Source organism: Neoarius graeffei, chromosome 7 (genome assembly GCF_027579695.1).
Source record: "Neoarius graeffei isolate fNeoGra1 chromosome 7, fNeoGra1.pri, whole genome shotgun sequence".
Lineage (NCBI taxonomy): Eukaryota > Metazoa > Chordata > Actinopteri > Siluriformes > Ariidae > Neoarius > Neoarius graeffei.
In genome coordinates, this window is record NC_083575.1 from 74,118,409 (window position 1) to 74,142,769 (window position 24,361).

Below are 24,361 nucleotides of genomic sequence, written 5' to 3' on the forward strand. Positions count from 1 at the left end.
TTTTTGGGAAAAGTAACTAGTAACTGAGTTAGTAACGGAGTTACTTTGTCATAAAAGTAACTAATTACCAGGGAAAGTAATTATTCCGTTACATTTTGTGTCCCCCCCCCAAAAAAAAAATTCAATTAGTGTAATCATAATAAAAGTAAATGTTAAATGTGTTTAATGACTGAAATGGACACTTAACAGAACCAATTAGTAACGTTATCTACACTACATTAATATTTTTGTGGGACAATGTGAGATAAGACATCTATCAAATGTAATATATTTTTGTAGTTATTAAAATTGTTACTAATTACTGGCCACTGACGAGGACAAATGCTTTGTTCCTCGACATAATGTGCATTGCACGTAGACATTTTTGCCTTTTATTTCAAGTAATGAAAAGTAATGCTGTATTTCCAGTGTGAAAGCGCAGTGCTGGGCTGACCGCTCGCCATCGCGGTGTCTTCTGATTGAAAGTGTGTGCAGTAGTGCAGTAGGCGGAGGCTACCTACGTATGTTGTCCAAATCTACTCTGATTGGCTTACTGTGCCGTTGTCTCGCGTCTCCCCGCCCCACACTAAAGCAGAGTAAAGAAAGGCTGAACGAGCAGCGTGCCATATGAGAACAGCTTTAATAAAGTAACGCAGAGCATTTTATTGTAAGTAACGGGAACGGCGTTATAACGATGTAAAAAGTAATTAGTTAGATTACTCGTTACTAAAAAAGTAACGCCGTTAGTAACGCTGTTTATTTCTAACGCCGTTATTCCCATCACTGCTTGCAAAGCAGTAAATGAAACTGAGACTAAGAAAACAGTCGAGACGTAATGGCGGATACGTAGTGAGGGATGCTTTTAGGAACTGAAATAAAAGATCAAAAAGTAAAATTTTTGTGGTGCTAGTTTGTAATATATGCTCATTCCAACTTGCCTGGTTGGGCATGTCGGGGACATATATCCCACTTGCCCGAATGCATATTTCACTTGTCCCGGGCAATCGGGCAGTCCTTAGTGTCGAGCCCTGTATTGCCCAAAACCATCTACTAAGTGTATCTTTAGGTTGTCCCTGTAGGGCCGTCGTCTACAGGAGCGAAGTGATGAGAACTCCAGCCAAATTGTTCTCAGCCAGATTCTTAGAGATTTTTTGAGAATGACTTTTCCACAACATGTCGTACTGTCAGTTTTTATCACATTATAATCTGAAAGAGTGTGTGGCAGAAAGAAAAGATGACTGGCTGAGTCAAAAACAAAGCAAACCCCCCCCCCCCCCCCCCCCCCCCAAAAAAATCTAACTAGCTTAGCAGTGTTCAGTGCTCCTTAGTCAAAAATAGTTTTGTTTCATTGTGCTCAGCAATGCAGGGTTCTTCTGAGCATTTAATAGCTGTCGTGTACGATAAAGATGTGAATGGGCTGGGAGTGACAGCAGAGACAGTTGTGTAACGTGTACAGCAGTAGCGGCTGAAATAGCCAAAGTGTTTCTCAGCGAAATGGAGGTTGCTGTAGTATTTAGGGCGAGGAGTCCAGCGGGAGGAGAGAGGTGGGGAAAATTTTGTAGAATCACAGCTGGATGCAAAAGTGATGAGAACCGCTGGAGTAAGGAGCTTGAGTGTGTGTGACGAACAGGTACTAGACACTGATAGACGGAAATGTACTTTAATCATCGTTGAGTTAACTGTCTGATAATGCAGTGTGTGTAACTGTGAAACCATGACACTATAACAGCCCGAGTTGTCGTATACAGTACAGTATACTTTAGTTAATTCTTCAACTTCTCCAGCATGTACACCACTCATCAGCCAGCTATTTGAGCTCCATTTCCTGTGCAGGAATGAATACTGCATTCAGCTTACCTCAGAAATGGGGAGTCCGAGTCGGGGCTCGGAATGACGTCATTTCCAAGGAGGCACAGATGCCCAGATTCTATTTGATTTCAATTCACAAGCTAAAGATTTGATTTAATCCGATGCGATTCAATACTGATTCAGTAGGAATGAGGTTTGAAATAATTTACAGCAAAAGTTAAACAAAGAGTGGCATCTAAAAGGGAGAAGGGAGCAGTAATTGCCTTTAAACTAGTCAGAACCTGGATATTTAATTCTCCGGCTATGTTAAATCACTGAGGAAATGAACCTGGGGGAAGCCATGGTGTAATGGTTAGCGAAGCAGCTTTGGGACCAAAAGGTTGCTGGTTTGATTCCCTGGACCAGCAGGAATGGCTGAAGTGCCCTTGAGCAAGGCACCGAACCCCTAACTGCTCCCCAGGCTGCTCTGGGTATGTTGTATGTCACTCTGGATAAGAGCGTCTGCTAAATGCCATTAACAGAATGTAATGTAGTTCACCCAAGTAATACATATTAGTCTAAAAGCTTGATCCATAAATTTTATTGAATAAAATTTCAGATGGAATTGGATGAATTTTACAAAACGATTAATAAAAAAAAAACCCACACATTTTTGGACATCTTTATTTCCGAACTATAAAGTGGGGGGGAACACGGACAACTCCGTTTCTTTTGTTCGCAGCAGTGTACCTAGCTAACTGCAGGGCTCGAAATTCTTTTTTTTTTTTTTTCACCAGCCAGCCGGACTAGTTACCTTCCAAAGTAACTAGCCAAACAGAAAATCAACTAGCCAGAATTTGTTCATGTATGAATTTTACTTCTGTCAAAAATAACGCAAAAGAGAGTAGTTACCGTTGTTCATGACTAATGTGCATTTATTTCAAGACCCGAGTATTTTGATACTGTTGTTAAATACATAAATGAGAACAACACAGAGCACCATAATATAATATCAACAAGTAATAATATATTGGAAAACTTGACAACTTGGTGTATGAGTATTGAAAACAAATATACTTACTATCATGACTATAGCACCCAAAATATGTCCAACATGCTTTCTGTATTTAACCATTTATGAGAGAGAAAGCATTAGGAGCTTCATATTGACTAGGAATCAACTTGAAAAAAATTAATTATTCCATAAAAATCGTATCGCAGCCAAGGCCTACCCTGCTCCCATGTTTGTTTACAAGTCCTTTGTCGTTTCTCCTCTTCAGACCGAGGTCGCTTTGTCCCCGTCTCTGGCGGTTTCTGTACACCTTTCAGAAAATTCCACATCGCAACGTAGCTTTGGCAGATGGCGGTGTAAACAACAAAAACACACGTGTTTAAATGGGCGATAATGTGGCCACATCTATTGAATTTGATAACGTGATGTGGCAGCGGGGGCATGGCCAAGCGGCGGTCTGTGAATGGAGGGCGGAGTCAGGGAAGGTAAGTGGTGGAATCCTTGCACCTGATGGGGATTAACCTGTGTTTGTGTGTCTTCCCCAGTGACCGTGCCCTTTAAAAGGAGAGGAGAGCAGAGAAAGGGAGCTCTCTCTCCCCAACCAGAACACTTTTGTGTGTGCGCGCGCGCGCGGGGCTGGGAAGTGATAAAAGGCTGAAAAGCTAGCAATAAATAGTTCATTGAGAACTCAGTTCTGGCCTGTCGTGCTTCTGTGCTCCACCCACCTGGTCCAATACTACACGTGATTACCGCGATATTCAACGAGATGCGTTATATGCATGCGCAGTAGTGAAAAAACCGACAGCCTGACTCGTACACGATATGATTCAGAATTCGGTATTTTCCGTCCTGCCGATTAACACAGACACGGCACGCGCTTAATATGTGGCGGCTTTAGTTGACGGTGTGTCTGAATCTTCGCTTCATATATGTTTTTTATTTTCAACTAGCCAGCCCGGCTGGCTAGTGACAGGAATTACCAAATGAAAAATTAAGTCACCTCGGGTGATCGGACCACCGCGAATTTCAAGCCTTGTAACTGTGATGAGTGATATGTATTTTCTTCCTCAGACAGTGACCTGTATAGTCAGTGTACAAGCCTTAACGCCAGGTATTGCCCGAATGCCTGATTTGCCCGACCAAGACGCTCGGGCAGAAATATTTTAGCGAGTTAGGCCTGTTTGGGCACGCCGTTCGGGTCGGCTGCTTTAAGCACAAAAATGATTTTCGAGTGACTACATTACAAAAAACAAGACGTATTAACCAGCATCCTTGCCTCCCCTGCGATCGCCGTTTTGTTTTTTCTTCCCGGTTTGTATCGACGATTCTGATTGGCTCGCTTCAGGCGCACATGCACATTTGTGCTTTTCATGACTACAAGTGGTCGCTGGTGCCTTCAACGTTTTCCTGGGTTGACTTCAGGACGTCCACATATTAGACCCCTTGCACTGATGTCACATTTACCTTAGCAACCGTCTCTTCCCTATGCCTGGGGGGCAAGTGAAATTTGTTCACATACTGAAGCCAAGCGAAGATGTCTGAAGAAAACTACAGCTAAAAAAGCTCTACTACCGGATTACTTAGATAATCTTAATCAGAAAGAAGAGCAGGATAGATGTACACTGAAATTAGTTTTAGTGGTTATGATCCGTACAAAATTCCTCAACGACTGGAATGACGGTGCAGATTTGTGTCCTAGTGTTCGCATTAGCTACATGTTGGAATATACCTTCTTTTTCCCCGAAGAGTTCTGACACGGAAGAACAGTTTAAAACAAACAAACTAGAAAACCTTCTTTGTGTAAAGACTTTTTCCCCACATCAGCTTTTGGGAAAAGAATGTTGTAGAAGCCAAAGCATTTACTCTCAAAGGACTCCTACCTGAACTGTGGGCTGGATGGTATTCCCACCCCCCTCCATGTCTCAGCAACCCCAAGGACGTGTAGTTACAGAGCTGTTTGCACTCTATCATTTATACAGTGATGCTTATTATTGTTAAAACAGTATCTGAAATGTTATTTGTAAAATAACAAAATATCTTGCTCTAGACTTTCATACAGTGTTGTAAGGTTTTATTTAAATTTTATCTAATAGTGGATGGTACAATAATTACAAACGCAAACAGAATCAGCACATTCCAGTTGTAGCTATAGTCATAGTAACTATAATCAAAGCTAGTGGTAAGTACATTCAGTGAATGGAAAGAGATGCTTTTGTGTTTCACGTAGTAAACCACACTATAAAGGTTGTTTAATTTCCTCCTAAACGCAATGGCAAACTGAATAAGACAGTACTGCAGTCCAGACTCCTGTTTTATAATGTTTTTAGTTTTATAATTCATCTGTGCAATATTGCTGGTCGTTGTTATTGGCAAAACAAAGTGTGATTTTTGGTGTACGAAACTATATAAAAAGACGTATTATGTACTAGTACCGTACGTGAGTCTTACATATATGGTATTGATTTATGTTTCATGTTTTCAGGGCTTGTTTTGTTGCAGAAATAAATGTTTTTAAAAATAAATGGACTTTTGTCTAAATAACTCAATGATACCCCTAGAAAATATATCAGTATTGCCTTGCACGGTGTACTTGAAAACTTGCCGAAATACCGCAAAATTTTAGGGCAAAAGGAAATTCAAGGGGGGCAAAATTTTTTTTTGAGGCCATTCAAAGGTGTCAGAAGTTAACGTTGAAGCCTGGTGTGATAGATTTTAACAATTGAATATGTCTGTGTGTTCACTGATCGAAAGTAAATACTCCCTTTAAATATTCATTGACAGATGAGAAGCGCTGCTTTCTTTACTGTTCGTGCTGTGAGCAGCCACGTCACTTGCTGAACTCACTTGGGTTGAGGAGACCATTCAGGGCTTGACATTAACGGTTGTCCGCTTGTCCGGGACAAGTGATCCTTTATGTCGGACAAGTTCATCGTCTCAGTTACTTGTCCGATCGGACAAGTGCCAAAATACGCCAATATTCGGGTTACATATCAAATTTATCAGTTTATTCACATGATTTCCGAAGCATCTCACTTGACATATTGTTTTGATGAATCGCCGGATGTTTCTCTTCGGAAAGAGCGATGTGCGCATGCGCAATATTCCGCTTGCGAAACCGGCCAATACCGCTTCGTGTATTTGAGCTGAAAAGTAAACGGTCGTTTACCAGACCCTCCAGGATTTCGCGATGTTGCGATTTGCAACTTCAACGCAAATTCAACCAATCCCTGCGAATTCAGGGCGGTGTTGCAATTATATCCAATCACCGCAACTTTCCTGCAAATTTGACCAATCATTGGCGTCATCTTGAGGTGACGTCGACAAACTACCTTCCGCCTTACTTCCGTGTATGCGTTCAAGAGAAGCAGCATGTGCGAGTCAGTGTTTATGTAGGCTTAAATTCTGTTACTGAAAGTGTGTTATGTTTACAGTGAAGGACTGTGTGCACTTTACATTATTTTTTTACTTAATACAAGAAATTAATGGATGCCAACATTTTTGCCAAAATGATATTTTATTTTCCATTGTTTAGGCAGCTTCAGCATCATACTGTGAGATTCTGTTCAAATTGTTTTTTTTCTTCTGTGAAGCCTGAGCCATTTATTTTATTAGTTTATAATTATTGTTTAATTTAGTCTTCAGGAGAGACTGCCTGCACACAGTACTAGTATTAATAGTTTTTTTTTTTTTCTTACATGAAAGCTGAGGCATTTATATTATATTTTAAGGTAACTTCATGTTGTGCTGTGAGGTTCTGTGCACTTTAACTTTTGAACCAACAGGAGCATTTGGATAAGTAAAGCCTATTTTTCTGCATTTTTGTAGTCCTGGTAATCTTTTATATTGGTAAAGTTGTTTATAGGATCATTTCTCAGTGTCTTTTTTTGTTTTTTTTAATCAATAGTTTTTCAGTAATAACTTAATATTTAACATATCACTCAATTTTAATCACAAAAAGAGAAAATCGCAACAATTTCTCGCAACTTTCACTTCCTCCTGCAATGTAATCGCAACAAAAACCTAAAAAACACTGCAACTTTCATCGCAACCATTAAATACCATACAGGAGCCACACTGAATAATTAGACAACAACAATTAATCAATGGAGGATATATATTCAAAGTTAATAATTTAAAAATGAAAATGTACTGTATAATTGTAATTTTCTGGTTTTCAATTTCTCATAAATTAATGATTGATTGGAGTCCAATTTTTTTCTGCAGTGAATAGATTGTGTTAAACTAATTTCACCAGAATTACTTTATTACAAATAGTTTTTGTGTTTTTTTTTTTTTTTTTCTCAAATTTTTCTTCGGACAAGTCAGCTTCACATTCGGACAAGTAAATTTCCTTTCAACTTGCCCTACAGGACAAATGGTTTCAAAAGTTAATGTAGAGCCCTGCATCCCAAGTAGGAAGTCCTACTTTCCGAGTCGGAAGTGGGAACTTGCATGATGAGTTCTACCTGGTTATTTCAGAGACAGAGTTTTACAAATAGTTTAATAGAACTTGACCTTGAACGTCTTAGTAGTGTATTTCAGATTCCAAAAACATGCAAAATTCACTTTTTTTTTGACGCAGTGTTGAAAAATGACTTTCATGTATTCACACTTTGATTAGATCTCTGAAACATGACCTGCACGTCTTAAGGGCCTCTGCATGCTCTTGCGACAAGGCTTTCGCAGATAGCTTTTCGCAGACAGTTGTAATTTATCGTTGAGCGGGGAGTAATAGGCGTGCGCGACGTTATTCACTGCCACAACGCAAGGGGGCGCGAAGTCGCGAAATCGCTAGGAGTAGTTGGTGGGTGTGGTTAGTGGAGTGTTTATCCTCCGGTTACTTATAATGACTAGAACTGGAGTCGTATAGATGTACGTACTTCCTCACTTCCTCGATCAACCGCTCTTCGTGCTGCTCCATCTTCGCTCGTGTTTTTAAAAATGGCGGTCGTGAAAACAAACCAAACCGGGAAAGTAGGGAAGCGGAAGTGCGTGTACAGCGGCTGTAGAGTGGACCAATCGGAGCCCTCTTGTCTGCGACGCTGTCTGCGAGGCGTCTGCGGTGGTCACAATTTTTGGGAGGTGCGCACAGAGCTTCTGCGAAGGTGGGGGGGCTACGCAGACGCCATCTGCGACGCCATCTGCGAGGACTGCGTTGTCAGCATAAATTGGCCTTTAAGCCTCGGTCACAACCGGCCATACGTGCTCCTACGGCCGGTCTACGTGCAAAAAACGCAAGAAACGCACGGAGGGCGCGCGTGTGATGTGCTGATTTTCGAGCCGTAGACTGGCCGCAGACCGGCCACAGAGGTTCTTTGTCATGTCAAACAAACTCTATGGGCGCTTACGTTTTTTCAGGTTGCAAGACAAACTTGCGGCCAACGTGCGTCTTTCTCCACGAACAAAAAAAACGCAGCGATTTGGGAAACGCCAAAAATCGCACGGCCAAAAAATCGTACGACCGGTTGTGACCTAGGCTTTAAACTTGTGTGACATGCAAATCTTTGCTAAAGCAAGTGCACGTGCATGATTTCGGTTTTCTTATAGCAAGAGTTTTGCCATGATTTTAGCTTGTGATTAGGGCTCTTTGCTGAGGTGCCGCTTTAGAGCCCAGGACGGGCTGATTGATTGATTGATTTTTTTTTTTTTATGAAAGTTTTAAAAAAATAATTTATCAGTGAGCAGTCTTAGCATGTTACCTCCATGGTGTCTCAGAGCATGTCTATGCAACAACCTACTGATCAGTTCTCATTTCCTGGAACCTGTCTGGAGACGTATGTTTTTGTACTTAAGTCTATTCCGCAACATATTCAAGAATAACTTGCATCACATGTAAGGAACGAGACATGACAGTTCATGCTGTTATACAAAACTAATCCACACACAAGTGTACTGTATTATTTTCGTATAACAGCACGGTCCGAAGTGTGTTGTTTTGCTTATACCACAGCCCTGTTTCAGTAAGTGCCAATGTTTAATAAAGCAGTTTTATATCTAAATAATCACTGACTGAGTAGTAATGTATAACTTTTATAAAATGTAAAAAGTGATGTACAAGCAAATCCAACATGTAAATAAAGTGCACTGTTTTTCAGATACAGTATAAATATATACACGGTCGATGCTTTTTGTTTTTCTCTGCAGGAAAAAAGATCTAGCGACGACCAAAAAGGACCGAGTGACTCACTGCTTGACGATATGTGAGAATATTGTAGCCCAGTCTCTGAGGTAGGATGCACTCTCACAGCCACTTCATTTTAGTTTTTCAAAGGTTTGGTCAGGTTTCATGAGTCATCCTCAAAAAAACAAACTAATCTTGTCTTCTTCAACAAATATATACATACACAAGTGCCATCCTGAGTATCCCAGCAATACAGAATAATCTTTAAGCCAGATTTGAGTTGACGACTGAGATGTTGTTAATGCTGTCTACAGTTAGGAGCAGAGATGCACCGATTGACCGGCTGCCGATCGGAATCGGCCGATTTTCACGTGATCGGCCATGACCGGCGACCGGCCGGTCAAAATTAAAATATGCCGATTTTCTGCCGATCAAAACTTGTGTATCACATAGAGATGAAAGTGGAAATACTCGTAATTCGCAACTAAAAAGGCTGCAGCTACACTGGCAGCTTGAACATGCTTTCTAGTGCGATTGTGTTGCGCTTGCGCAGAACAGTGTCAGTCCTGAGCGCCTAACGAGCACCGGCGCGCGCGCCGTTAACAAAAAAAAAAATTCACGATAGTTAATTTTTTTTTTTTTGTGCCAGATATTGGATGTGAAAAGAAGAAAACATTTGTGGTTGTGTGAATTTCCCATTACAGGAATTAATACGTTAGCCTATTACCAAACATCTAGTTAGATTTGTACAAAGAGAGAAAGAAAAAAATGTCTTTTTGTTTGTTTTACGACCTTGGTTGCACTTGATTCCATTGGAAATTACTCTACAAATACACATTTGACAAAGATGATAGAATGGCTGTGGTATAAGTATGACTGGAAATTATTTTTGTATTTTGATACTGAATGAAGAAATGGGTTGTTCTATAAGGCATAAGTTTTCAGATGTAAATAGGCTTATGAAAGTGTGTTCCGTAGCAGTTGGCAAATAATATATGAGGGGGAAGTTGTTTTTGTGCCAGATATTGGATGGGAAAAGAAAAAATGTTTGTGTGAATTTCCTATTACAGGAATTAATATGTTAATACCAAACATGAAGAAAGATTTTACAAAGAACAATGTCTTTTTGTTTGTTTTCAACCTTTGAGGTGTTGAAAATTTATTACTGAAAATCTGGCAGAATGTTCTATTAAAGAAAAGATAAAAAGAAAATAGTCTTTGTGTGTGCTGTGAAGTGGTTTGAAAAAATGAAATCGGAATCGGCCAAAATCGGTATCGGCAGGTCACACTCCATGGAAAATCGGAAATCGGAATCGGCCCAAAAAATTGCAATCGGTGCATCTCTAGTTAGGAGAACTGAACCGATAATGCTAGTCCTTGTGTCATTAATACTGAAGAAGGAACCTGATTGGATATAAACATTTTTGGATGTTAATATATGAACGGCTGATTTATTCTGGGTCTCGGATTAACACGGATCAAAATGCCGTATTGGTTAAAGGGCAGCTCTGTAGACGTTAATATCCTCAGTATGATGGCAGACGGCCAGGCCATCCTTTAAAAAAAAAATCTGTTTCCTGTCCACCGGGTGAGCAAAAAAATTTTCAGTTGGGAGGGAGGGATTTTTTTTTTTTTAAATATATGGATGGATAAGAAATCGCAATGCTGTGTTTGCTTTTTCTTTCAGTACTTTTTTATTACAAAAGCAGACACATTTAATAAAATGACAGTTTAATCAACTGAAACTTGTACAAAAACTTTAAGTTAGCATTTTAAATGCTGACTGCAACATTTGCAAAACTTTTACAAAGGTACTTAAAATGTCCGACACACGGACTTTTTGTAGTTCTTAATCGAGCGTTAGGCCTAGTTCGGATGAAATTACACTATTAAAATGATCACTGAATGATTTGTTTTTCTGAATCTTTACTATTTTGTTGTTCGCTAGAATACCATTTTGCGATTTCACACTTAAGCAAATGTTTGAAAACTCCGGATCTCCTTCCTTCATGGTGGCTGCCGTTTTTTTTGTGCCGCACGGCGCATGCGCAGAGCTGATTCAATTCTATATTCTGCGCGGAATGCAGGGCTTTCCACAAGCGCCGGCTGCCGGCCACACAATTAAGTCCAGCCGGCTACTTTAATGACTATTATTTTTGTAGCCCACAGGCTCTAAATATTAATTTTCGATTTTAATAAAATTAAATGTTTATCTAACGGACTGACAATAATGTCAAACTGAACCGCACTCATTTAAGTTGTGATTCGCGCTGTTTGTACCGATAATAACCACAAATTCCCCGCCGACTTCGTTGATCAAGGGAGAGTAACTCATCCGCGGCCCCGACATGCGATGTGTGTGTGCGCGCGCGCACTCGGCGGAGGCAGTAGTGTGTCGGGGAGGGGACAGAAGCAGAGATAACGCTTATTTTGTCTCCGGTAAACCAGTCTTCTCTCGTTCAATTACGTGCTGGCATCAAAAGACACCGCTGGTTGTAAATGAACCCAAACTGAGTCGTTGGAGTGTATTTGGATACACAAATGGAGAAATGTTCGCTGAGTGTGTAATTGTGTAGCCCCACTGCAGACCGTTGTCGTTGTTAATTCATAGCATGCTCAGCTGCGTGAATGTGTCATGCACCGAAAATAAGAGATTTACAAGTCAGGAACGCCTCATGATGCAATACGCAAGAAAAGAAAGAAGATTTACTGCCATTTTACTTTGTATTTGAGTAAAGTGAATAAATAAATGGTCTGTGGAAAATACATTTAATCCTGGGAACTGCGTGCACAGGAGTTTATTTTGTGTTTACCCCCCCCGGCTGGCTACTTATTTGTCATGGCTGGCTAGTATGAGCCTTAGTGGAAAGCCCTGGGAATGCGTAAATGTCAAGTTCGATTTTAGATTTACGAACCCGAAAAAAATGTCGAAAAACTGGCGTTAAAAAAAAAATGCATCAGTTGCCCTCACTTTCATAAAATCTGATGCATTGTTGTTTGGGTGTTCCTTTTCACCAATAAAGACATCCTGTAAAATTTTTTGACCATATTCAAAAGTCTAATGGTGGCACCATGAGGTTCATTTTTTTGCCAAAAAACGCTTATTTTATGTTTTTGCGTAAGGTTTGAATCACAACGCTGGACTCCATTTATTGATTGCTTGTGAGCCAGAGATCATGTTAAGAACCTTTGCAACGGATTGAGAAGCATTAATGTGATTCATAATACATTTGTATTGTTTAAAAGTAGTTGAACAATGATTCAATGAACAGCTAAAACTCAAACTGTGCTTGATAATATATTTAGAATATGTACTAAAAATGTGTATCTAAGATATTTGGTCTACTCTATAAGGTGCCATAATGTTTCATGAAAAGTGATCGAAATTTTGTCATAAAAGTCATAAAATAGCAGCTTTTTCCATAACTTTGAGCTCCTGGTGCCACCATTAAACTTTTGAATTTTGTCAAAATATTTCACCCAGTGTGTTTTTTTTTACCAAAAGGAAAATAAAAACAAAACTTTTAATTTTTAGGGGGCAACTGATGCACCCTTATTTATTTTTATATATATATATATATATATATATATATATATATATATATATATCAGGGTCTCCGCGGATCCTTAAAAAGTCTTAAAAAGTCTTATTTTTAATATGTGTTTTTTAAGGTCTTAAAAAGCATTATATTTCGCTATTTTTTGAGCTATGGTATTAAATTTCACATGGGAGGTATTAAATTTCATCCGGGTAGCCTACGGTAAATGAAAAAAAAAAAACGTATGTCTGGATTTTTTTTTCCGCGCTAACGTTATTTATTCAACCAGCGTCGTTTGTTATCAAGATGCTGAACAAGTAGCACAAGGGCCGTTGTGTGTCTAGCACTAGTTCTAATAGCGCAGGAACCACGCCACTGGGGGCAGTGTGTTCTTTTATCCATGTACTAATATATATACACACACACACACACACACCGGCCACTTTAATAGGAACTTGTTCTTGATTCTAAGATTGCTGTTCTTGGCTGCAGGAGTGGAACCCAATGTGGTCTTCTGCTGTTGTATACTGAGATGCTTTTCTGCTCACCACAGTTGTAAAGTTGCTATATCCTTCCTGGCAGCTTGAACCAATCTGGCCATTTTCCTCTGATCTCTCTTATTTTGTCATGTTTTTTGGACCATTCTGTGTAAACTCTAGAGACTGTTGTGTGTGAAAGCCCCAGGAGATCAGCAGTTTCTGAAATACTCAGACCAGTCCATCTGGTGCAAACCAACACCCATACCACAGTAAAAGTCACAGAGATCACCCCCCCCCCATCCTGATGTTTGACGTGAACATTCACTGAAGCTCCTGATTTGTATCTGTATGATTTTATGCATTGTGCTGCTGTCAAGAGATTGGTTGATTAGATAACTGCATCAAACAGCAGGTGGATGGGTGTTCCTAATGAAGTGGCCAGGGAGTGTACAAATAATGATGGCTGGAAAAATAATTAAGCCTTGTGGACATTATTATTATTTTTCTGCAGGACCATCATTTAAAACTGTCAATGCTGCGAGTGCACATTTTTACAATTTGTTTTGTTTTGTTTGAAGTCAAATTGCTGTATGCAAATCATAGTGGCTATAAAAAAGATTCTGATTATGTATTTGTCTTTCTCCTGCACTACGGCTCTGGCATCAGGACTTCCCCGGAGTTCCAGAAACTTCTGGGAATTGCCATGGAAATGTTCCTGCTGTGCAGCGATGACAAGGAGTCCGACGTCAGGATGGTTGCAGACGAGTGCCTCAACAAAATCATTAAAGTGAGTTCTTCCGTGCTTCTAAAGGGGCATACACGTAAACAATGATTTGCTCGTCGCCCATTGCTTTGTAGCTGACAGTTGTTTGCTCGTGAATATTTGAGGGTCTGGTTGCCTCGGTATCCCTCTTGTATATTTATTGATCAGTCAACGGTATCCTTCACTCCCAGTGGTAGTCACTTCAAAGATGAGATTAGTTTAACTCGGTACCCGCCCACTTCATGTTGCCAACGGTTATTTCACCCGCCGTTGTTACACGTCGCCGAATTTCATTGACATTCCATGGTGTCTGGTTGCCACATCGCTGCTAGTCTCTTAGCCCAGTCGACATTATCAGTACAGTACAGGCATTTAGCAGATGCTCTTATCCAGAGTGACGTCCAACATGCCCAGATCTGCCTGGGAAGCAGTTAGGGGTTCAGTGCCTTGCTCAAGGGCACTTCATTCATTTCTGCTGGTCCAGGGAATTGAACCAATGACCTTTTGGTCCCAAAGCTGCTTCTCTAACCATGTGTACACCCCTTAATTCCTGAAGTCTGTCCTTGGTTATGTGTTTTATTTTGTTTTTTTTTTTTTCTTTAAAGGTGATATCTTGAAATGTATTTAATTATTGGAAACTTTTTGGAAACTTATTGACATGAAATAAAGCAGAAAGAAAACTTCTTATTTCTGTTCTCTCACTAGGCACTGATGGATTCCAACTTGCCTCGATTGCAGCTTGAGCTTTATAAAGAGATTAAAAAGGTACAGTCGACGTTTTTTTCCCCTCAGTAAAATGCATTCCATGTTCATTGTTCATCGTATTCATGAAAAACGTGCGATGTTGTCCCAGTAAGCTCTGTACATTTTATATGGTGTGAAATTTTCAAGAAAGTTCTGTTTGTAGGCAGTTTGTCTGTCGGTCAGGTGAAATGAACATGAACCAGTTCCTGTGACGAAGCTGCTTATGCTTTGTGGTTTGCATTTTAAAGCACAGCACAGTCAGTTTCAGGGAGAACAGAAACAACTGAAAATGCAGAAACTAAGCAGATCCAGTGCATATTAATATTGTGAATTCTAAGCTGTCTCTAACATTGTTTGATTACTGTAGATCTGGAAATACATTTAAATGTTACAAAGTGCACCTTTTAGATAATTAGTGTTCTCTCTTATGTCTTATTTTTTCAGAATGGTGCCTCTCGGAGCCTGCGGGCAGCGCTGTGGAGGTTTGCCGAGCTCGCTCATCTCGTGCGGCCACAAAAATGCAGGTACTATTAGCAGGGTGCATTCTCTTTTTAAGCTTCTACTGGATGTTAACTTGGCTGAAGCTTGCTGTAGGAATTATATGATCTATCACTGTCTCACTGCATATTCAGATTTGCTAATTCAGTCACATTTTTTTTGAGGTTGTTTGTTTAGATTTGGACCAATAATTGGTTTGAATTATACACTAATGTAGTATTCTCATGATTGTAGTTAGTAGATTTTTATATCAGATAGAAGTGTTTATTTGGATGTAACTGGCACTTTCCGCTCACGTGCATCAGGCCATATCTCGTGAACCTGCTGCCCTGCCTGACACGCATCACTAAGCGACAGGAGGAGACGGTGCAGGAGACTCTGGCGTCCTCCATCCCCAAAATCATGGCAGCCCTCGGGAACTTTGCCAACGACACTGAGATCAAGGTACAATAAGAAACTCCAGTGAAGAGCAAAATGATTTCTATTCATGTTCTCGTTATTCATTTTAGAGCTTTGCTTTGCATAATGAATGGAACAAGAACAGTTTGCAGGTGCATCCGAAAAATCGACCTTCACACTTCAGGAGCTGGGAGTTTTCATTTACAGTATTGTACAGCCTCACACTTCCTTTTTCTTTCTTTCTTTCCCTCGCTTGCTTTTTCTTTCTTGCTTTTTCTTTCTTTCTTTCTTGCTTGCTTGTTCTTTCTCTCTTGCTCCTTCTCTTTCTTGCGTTCTCTTTTCTTTCTTTCTCGCTTTCTTTCTCTTTCACTTTCTCGTCTCTTTCCCTTTCTCTCTCGCTTTTTCTTTCATTTGTCTCTCACTTCTTCTTTCTTGCTTTCTTTTTCTTTCTCTCTCCTTTTCTTTTTTGCTCTCTTGCTCCTTCTCTCTTTCTTGCTTTCTTTCTGTCTTTCTCTCTTCTCTCTCTCCTTTTCTTTCTTGCTTTTTGTCTCTTTTTCTTGTTTTCTCTCTCCTTTTCTTTCTCTCTCTCTCTCTCTCTCTCAAAATGAAACCGCTCTTTGACACCCCCCCCCCCCCCCCCCCCCCCACGATTTCCTGAGCAGGTTCTTCTGCACTATTCTGCTGTTCCTGTGTCACAGTGGAGCTTCAGGTTAATTGCTGAAATGATCATCAGCCCTTTTAGCATCCAGTGAAGTGTGCATAATAGACATGTGACCTTGTTTATGCCATGTGACTTGACTGTAATACTTGGGATCAGCTGCGGCTGTAACATGTTTTTCTCTTTCAGTGCTGCTCGCATCTTGCCTGCACCAATTCTAGTCATGAGAGCTTGAGGGTGACATCATATTCTAAATGTGGAGAGTGACTCATTCAGATTGGCTTCAATTATCCATGATCTCTCTCTCTCCCTCTCCATCTTTCCCTCCTCCACTGATTTTTCACTTGCTGTGTCTTACTCATTCACCCACTTTCCCTCACACTTTCCCTCTGGAGTGAAATACATTTTTTTTTTTTTTGTTTCTGTCTTAAATCTGGCATTATGTTGTTCAGTGTCTTTGTGGTTAATTAAATTGTCACACTGAACGTATGGACGGAGGCTCACTTTTTAACTGAAATAAAATAAATCTTATAAAAGTAGTCTTTACTTTATATTGCACTAGAAAGTGGCCCAGAGGATTATTTCCCTTAGTTAATCATCAACATGGGAAAGATTAGAGAAAACAGAAATGAAAAGAAACGGTGTGTTGGTCTTCATAAATCAGGCAGTGACTGTAAAATTAGTGACCTGAAAATGCTCATAACCACCGTCAGGAGATGACGTATCCCCCGCTCCGGCCTCCACATGAAACCCCACTCCAAATTTTCCTAAGTTTAATTGGTTGCCATGGAAATATGGCAAAAATAAAAATCTCAGAAATCCCAAAATGTCAAAAAGCATAACTCCTCTAGTCACTTAAGATAACGCTGGTTACGAATGTAACCGTGGTTCTATGACTAAGTGGAAGACTGCCAGGGCGGTGCTGAAAGCACTAGTGGAAAGATCTTTGCATCTGCGCGTTTCGAGAATCGCATACAAAAGTTGTCATCTCATGACGTATGACGTGCCTGCCTATATAAGGCAACATCCCACATCATTTGGCCTCAAGATCATTCTCGCGCAATCCGAGTGACCAAAGACCCTGGCGGTCTTCCACTTAGTCATAGAACCACAGTTACATTTGTAACCAGCGTTCTATTTCCTTCACTCCAGACCGCCAGGGCGGTGCTGAAAGCACTAGTGGAAGACGAATACCAACCCAGTCACGAGGAATTCAGAAGAGCATCACCACCTTCTGGAAGAACAGCTGCACACAGCAATGGCATGGACGCAACATTTAGCCTGTAGTACCGGGCAAATGTACATGTATTTGACCAAGTTGCAGCAGCACAAATGTCAGAGAGTGGTACGCCCCGGAGAGCTGCCCATGATGTTGTCTGAGCACGCGTCGAATGGCAGCGGACAGGAGAGGGCACAGTGTGTCCCATAGATTCATAGGCATGGGTGATTGCCTCCACAACCCATCGGGAGAGCCGCTGCTTGGACAGAGGCCTTCCTCTCGGAGCACTACCAAAACAAACAAACAATTGGTCTGTCATACAAAAGGCTGCCGTCCTATCAAAATAAAACCTCAGAGCCCTGACAGGGCACAACTCTGCACGCAAGTCCGTCCTGTCCGCCGGTATAGCAGTCAGCAAAATCGGCTGGTTGCTAAACTGGGGAGATAAGACTTTCGGGAGGAAAGCTGGGTTAGGCCACAATGAAACACTGTCAAACATAGGGCCCCAACGAAGACAAACAGTACTCACTGAGAGGGCATGTAGCTCACTCACACGCCGGGCTGTTGTGATGGCAAGGAGAAAAGCCGTTTTAACAGAGAGCCACTTAATGTCAGCTGCTGACAGGGGCTCATAAGGAGGCAAGCAAAGGGATTCAAGCACAGTGTTCAGATCCCATGACGGACTCCGCACAAAATGAGGAGGATTAAGACGAAATGCCCCCCTCAAAAAGGCTACCACCAGCCGGTGGGACCCAAGTGAAACACCTCCAATCTCTGAACGGTGGGCTGTTAGTGCTGCAACATACACCTTAAGTGTAGATGCAGCCCTGCCAAGCTCTAAAAGGTGCTGCAGGAAATCTAAAGTCTGTGGTACAGAGCAGCTTAGGGGGTCGATGTTGCGTTCTGCACACCAATCACAGAACACCTTCCACTTGCCTGCATACAAGCGTTGGGTAGATTCTGCACGTGCGTTCACCACAGTGTTCCTGGTCCCTTCTGAACACTCCAGTAGTAGCCCCGGGGCCCCAAGGGCCACACCCAGAGCTTCAGGCGTTCGGGACATGGGTGTTGAATCCTGCCCTCCATCTGCGTCAGCAAGTCGGGCCTGCTGGGGAGCTGACAAGGGGGTCCCACTAGTAGTGACAGCAGGAGTTGGAACCATGGCCTGGATGGCCAATGAGGAGCTATCAATAGCACATGGTGACTGTGATCGTGCACACGGCAGAAAGTCCTCCACAACAGTGGTAGAGGGGGAAAGGCATAAAGGATGGCCCTCGGCCAGTTGTGGGCCAGAGCATCCTGGCCCAACGCTGCCGTTTCTTCTCCCAGGGAAAACCATGTCGGACAATGAGTTGTCTGACTGCTCGCAAACAGGTCCACAGTTGCTCTCCCATAGGTTTTCCAGATCTGTTCCACCATGTCTGGATGCAGTTTCCAATCCCCTTGAGACACCTTGCTGCGTGACAGAGCATCTGCCACACTGTTTAGGCGTCCAGGTAGATAAGATGCTCTTATGGAAAGGAGGTTGTCCTGAGCCCATACTAGGAGACTGTGAGCCACCTGAAGCGCAGCTACAGACCTTGTGCCCCCCTGATGATTGATATAGAAAACAGTTGCCACATTGTCTGTACGTACCAATACATGTTTGCCCCGTAGCACTTCCTGACAGTGGTGCAACGTCAGAAATGCTGCCATCAACTCCAGTGTGTTGATGTGGGACGTGTGCCACAGAGCAGGCCAGGTGCCGTTCACACCTTGCCGACGCCGGACTCCACCCCAACCCATGAGGGAAGCATCTGTCTGGATAACCTCCCACTGTCCCGGTGGGGGACCAAGTGGAACTCCACAAGTGAGAAAGTGTGCCTGGGACCAAGGTCTTAGCGTGAGCATGCAACGGTGTGTTATTCTCACCCTCGTGTCTGTCTCGCACTGGACACAGACACAGTTGAAGAAGCCATCTCTGAAAAGCCCTTAGCCACAGAAGACCCAGAGGAATGACTACTGAGGCCGCTGTGAGTTTCCCCAACAGCTTAAGGAGAGAAACATAATGCTGAGTTCCCCCAACACGAAGGTGGTTCACTCCAGTGAGAATTGAACTTATTCTGTCTGGTGTGGGACTGGCCAGCATAGTGTTCGAATCCAGGGCAAGGCCGATGAAATGTGTTGCCTGGACTGGGACCAGTTTGCACTTCCTCTGGTTCAACCTTCTTAAATCTAAAATCGGCCTGAACCCGCCGTCTTTCTTTGGAACAAGAAAATAAACTGAAAAGAAACCCCCTGGGTGAACAATGGGGTTGACCATCTCTATGGCTCCTTTTTGTAGTAACAACTGAACTTCTCTCGACAAGGCTTCTGCCTGTCTTGGATTGGTTATAACTGTCTGCCTCACACCTGAATGCGTTGGTGGCCGGCAGCGGAATTGCAGGCGGTACCCTTCTGAGAGGGTGGTGAGTAGCCATTGGTTGGTTGTTATTTCGCGCCGGCGCACTAGCTGGCTGCCTGTAAAAACTCCTGCCACTGGCCCTGACCTGTCAGTGGTCCTGTCTACGTTTTTCGGAAGGGATGGGGGGGCGACGACAGCGGGGAGGACCTGTCTGTCGAAAAGGGCAAAAACTCACATGTGGCTGAGTGCCACCCTGCCTGGCTGAGGGAGATGAGGGAGGTGGGGGATTGGGGGCCTGCTGCTGGGGTCGATGGGGAGACCTTTGTGCAGCTCTAGGGGCCACATGCCTAAAGCGTGAGGCAGAAGGGTTTGGCGGAGCTCTGAAGGTGGGTGCTATGCCCACATGATGGGAGCAAGACTCTGTAACAGACACATGTCTGTCAAGGGCCTCTTGTGCTGCTGGCCCAAAGACCTGTCCAGGTGCCAGTGGGAGGTGCCTCAGGTTGTTCCTGCATACTTCTGGCAGAGGCGATTGAGCCAGCCACACTTGTCAATGGGCTTGCAGCAAGGTGCCCAAGGTAGTGCCACACTGGTTGGCAATGACACCCATAGCCTGCAGTGCAAGTTCCAGTACCTCAGCTGCCAGTGGGTCTGCCGATGATGTGTTGAGTGTCGAGTGCAGCATAACAAGCATGTGTGCCAGTGAGTTAGACACCCTGCCAAGAAAGGCAGTAGAGTTGTAAGCACGAGAAAGTCGCTCGTATGTGCGGCGGCACTCAGGGTTAGGGCAATGCACCTGCTCCTGAAGTGCTTCATTGGGAGACACAATGAGCGAAGCAATGCTTGAGTTGACTACTGGCATGCTACCCAAGCCAACAGCACCAGGGTCCTGCATCACCGCAAGCATGCGAGACATCTGGTCTGGACGGGCAGGTTTCATAGCAGCCTCCGGGGCAGAGGCCACCAGAGAAGTAAAGTCACGACACTGTGGAATTACCAGAGAGGCACGCTGAACACGGCGCAGGAACATGTTCTCAGATCCGGTAGGAGGCGCTGGGGTGTCCAACTGCAAACGTGCAAGCAAAGCCTTCAGTGTGGCCTCCACCGAACCCACCACTGAGGAAGACTCCCCAGATCGCCCAGAGGTAACATCACTGCCCGAATCACGGGGCTCAACACCTGGCAGGACTTCGCTTGGTGGCTGCGCCGAGGGAAGAAGGCTGACTGAAAAAGGTGTCTGAGGCAGCCACAGACATCACTTCCTCTTGGTCAGGTGGCTGAGAACATGAGCCAACGGGCGACAAGGAGGCAGGCGGTGCAGGCTGTTCCTCTACAGTACCTACCTGTGCCCTTGCTCTGGGGGGGGGCTTGCAAGCAGAGGCAGCAGACGCTCCACTGTAGATGAGAGCAGTTCCACTTTACGCTCTAACTCCGAAGACTTAGATTTTTTGCGCTGTTTTGCATGCACTGGTGGTGAAAGCTTATGCTGTGTCTGAGAATCTGAGAGCAGAAAACTGCTAGACGCACGTTCCACACCAGCCAACCGCGCCTGTCTAACAGTAAGCGGCATTAACGCACAGGAAGGGCATGGATCAGACATTGCCTCCCTTAGATGTTGCATGCCAAGGCACTCTGCGCAGCGATCATGTGCATCCAGCACCTCCATCAGGTTGGGGCAAGTGGAACACCTCACTGAATCCATCTCAGTGTCCACTCACCCATGATATTTATTTATTTTTTTTTTTAGAAAAGAAGCAAGGTGTAGCGCTGCTTGCTAGCCTGGCAACCAAGGCTAGCGAGTTCGCAAGCGCAACTTTACCGCTACAGACAACGATTTACTAGCAACCAGAAAACCGATGCTCACGTAAAGTTGTAAGTACGCGTTAATGTTATTGGCAACCAATTCGCTAACTCACTCAACACTGACAAACCTGCCGGCAACCGAACAGTTTGTGACAAGACTGATATAATAGCTGTCCCTGAAAACTTGGCATCCAAGATTCAGTGACTATCGATGCATAAAACAACCTCAAAATAATGTTTACCAAGTTACCTTAGCGACCAAACAGCTCGCGTGGAGTCGAGTCCCACTGAAGTCCTCTTCAGTCACAAGCTGCACTGTAGATTGTCGCAGGTATTCCCACAGTTAACTGATGACACACACACAATTCCAGTAGAAGAGATGCGATTCCAACGCGAGAAAAAAGAAGAGGCCAAATGACGTGGGATGTTGCCTTATATAGGCAGGCACATCATACGTCATGAGATGACAACTTTTGTATGCGATTCTCGAAACGCGCGGATGCAAAGATCCTTCCACTAGTGCTTTCAGCACCACCCTGGCGGTCTGGAGTGAAGGAAATAGAACTGTCAGGTTTCATGGAAAATTTCCAAATAGTTTGAGTTATGCTCCAGAAACTAAAATGTTTACAGACGGACAGAGCGATAGCTGTATCCCCCTGCATTATATGTCGGGGGGGATGATGATGAATCAAGAAGCTTCAAACAACTGGAGCTTGTGTGAACCTGCCTGGAGGAGGAGCCAAGTGCATTTAGTCTTCACACTCGGTATAAGCTGTTTCTTTGATTTAAACACAAGCATAAGCTCCTGGAATTCACGAGAACCTCGAGGTGGAGGATCTGTGAGGCTGTGCTGGTATTTTTCCTCCAAAGGCCCTGAAACCCTTGTTAGGATGTATAACGTTATGGATTGGCGTAAAGCATCAGGAGATTCTAAATGAAAACTTGGCTGCCGAAAAGCTACAGCTGGGTCATTGTTGGATCTTGTTGCAGCGATTCAAATGATCTTCTTTCAGCTGTTCCCGTTAAGGGTCACCACAGTGGATAACGTCCTTTCATCTCCTCCTGTCCTCCGTATCTTTTTCTGTCCTCAGTCCTCCAAATGATATATCCATATAAATAAAATTCACTGACCACAGAATCAAACTGTTGACGCTTTACTGTAAAAACCTGGAGCTCAGCTGAATAGGAGTCCACAAGAGAAGAACCAGGACCATGGAAGATCTGTTTCTCGCTCTGTATTCTCCAGTCTGATCAAGCATTATTAAGAATGTTTGTTTGTTTTTGTGCTATTACACCGGCAAAGGGAGGTGGCACAAAGTATTAAATGCACTGGTACCAATAATTGTCAAAGTCTATTTCACGGACTGCCTAACCACAATGTGGGTTTAATTTTTTTTTTAAACCAAGGGTGCCAATAATCCTGGAGCTGAATGTTTTTATATAGAAGATATCTAATGTTCTTTAGTTATATTCTAGAGACACTGATTTAAACAGCAGGATGTACGCTTGCTTATTTACTCGCTGTTGTCGTCATTGCCGAACCCAATCCGGGCATGAGGCGAACCATGTTTGGTTGACTTGGCCAGAATTGCAGCAGTAGGGTAGTCTGGCTAAAGCGACTTCAAAGCTCTGTGAGCATTTGGTCTGGCAAAGATATTAAGCCCAACCATTTCCCAAAGTGCGTGGTTGACCCGCCTCCCTGAAATGCCTCAGTTTGCTACTGGTCGAAGCCAGAAAAGGCTGTGACGAAGCTTAAACCAATCACATCACTCTTTCCTCTGACGTATGTGACGCGACGGGGCTAACTGGTAGATTAAACTCTTACCGAAGCCAGTCGGGAGCAAGGCGAAAACGTCCTTCCTTTCAATAAATCCCTCCAGGGCTGCTCTTTGCTCCGTTTTCAATGAGAACTTGCTCCATGTTCGTAATGTTTCTAGTGAATGAAGCACTTCCGGCATAGATTCTGTAAACAATCTATGGCTTCCGGTCGCAGTTCTACTACGTCAGTGCCTTGAACACGCCTCTACCCAGGGCCGTTGGAGATGCTCAAAGTTGATTGGCTCCCGATTTTTCGGGAGCTTGGAAGAGCTGTAGATAGCTTGCCTTGCCAGACTAAGCTTGCAACAGGCCCTCGTGTTGCGTCACACTTAGGATGGGCGGGCCCAGGCTAGCAGTAGGGTGGCTGGTTCCTTTCTGCGCACTCACACACACATTCACACCTACGGGCAACTTAGAGTAGCCAGTTAACCTAACTGCATGTCTTTGGACTGTGGGGGAAACCGGAGCACCCGGAGGAAACCCACACAGACACGGGGAGTACATGTAAACTCCACTCGGGAAGGCCCTTGTAGGCTCAAACTCAGAACCTTCTTGCTGTGAGGCAACAGTGCTAACCACTGCACCACCATGCTGCTGTTTATTTGCAAGGTGACCGTTAATGAAGAAAAGAAAATGTGCACCTTGACCTGAGATTGAATGTATGTTTGTGTAGGTGCTTCTGAAAGCCTTTGTGGCAAACCTGAAGTCCAGCTCTCCCACTATTCGGCGCACAGCAGCCAGTTCAGCTGTCAGTGTTTGTCAGCATTCGCGCAGAACCAACTATTTCTACACTTGGCTCCTTAACGTGCTGCTAGGTATGACACACACACACACACACACACACACACACACACACACACACTACTCCAACACCCATGCATACATCTCCGTGCTTTCATTTTCGCCTTCCTTCTTCTCTCCACGTCTCTGTTTTCTGTTCTCTCCTAGGCCTGGTGGTGCCTGTGGATGAGGAACACTCCAGCCACCTGATTCTGGGTGTGTTATTAACCCTGCGCTACCTGATGCCCCTGCTGCAGCAGCAGGATGCAAGCACCAGTCTGAAAGGCAGCTTCGGTGTCATGCGGAAAGAAGCGGACGTCTCCCCCACACCTGAACAGCTCATCCAGGTATGATGGCTTTATCCAAGATGTCTTGTGT

The 24,361-nt window shown here is 43.4% G+C and overlaps 1 protein-coding gene across 3 annotated transcripts in view; it reads left to right on the forward strand.

The window, feature by feature from the left end:
- Window positions 1-24,361, forward strand: part of htt (huntingtin) — a 164,278-nt gene that overhangs the window by 13,913 nt on the left and 126,004 nt on the right. For all 3 annotated transcript variants that reach the window (XM_060926394.1, XM_060926395.1, XM_060926396.1), the window contains exons 2-8: window positions 8,924-9,007; window positions 13,585-13,705; window positions 14,387-14,446; window positions 14,870-14,949; window positions 15,229-15,367; window positions 23,877-24,018; window positions 24,152-24,330. In XM_060926394.1, coding sequence (XP_060782377.1) covers window positions 8,924-9,007; window positions 13,585-13,705; window positions 14,387-14,446; window positions 14,870-14,949; window positions 15,229-15,367; window positions 23,877-24,018; window positions 24,152-24,330 — 805 coding nt within the window. The remainder of the gene's footprint in view (window positions 1-8,923; window positions 9,008-13,584; window positions 13,706-14,386; window positions 14,447-14,869; window positions 14,950-15,228; window positions 15,368-23,876; window positions 24,019-24,151; window positions 24,331-24,361) is intronic.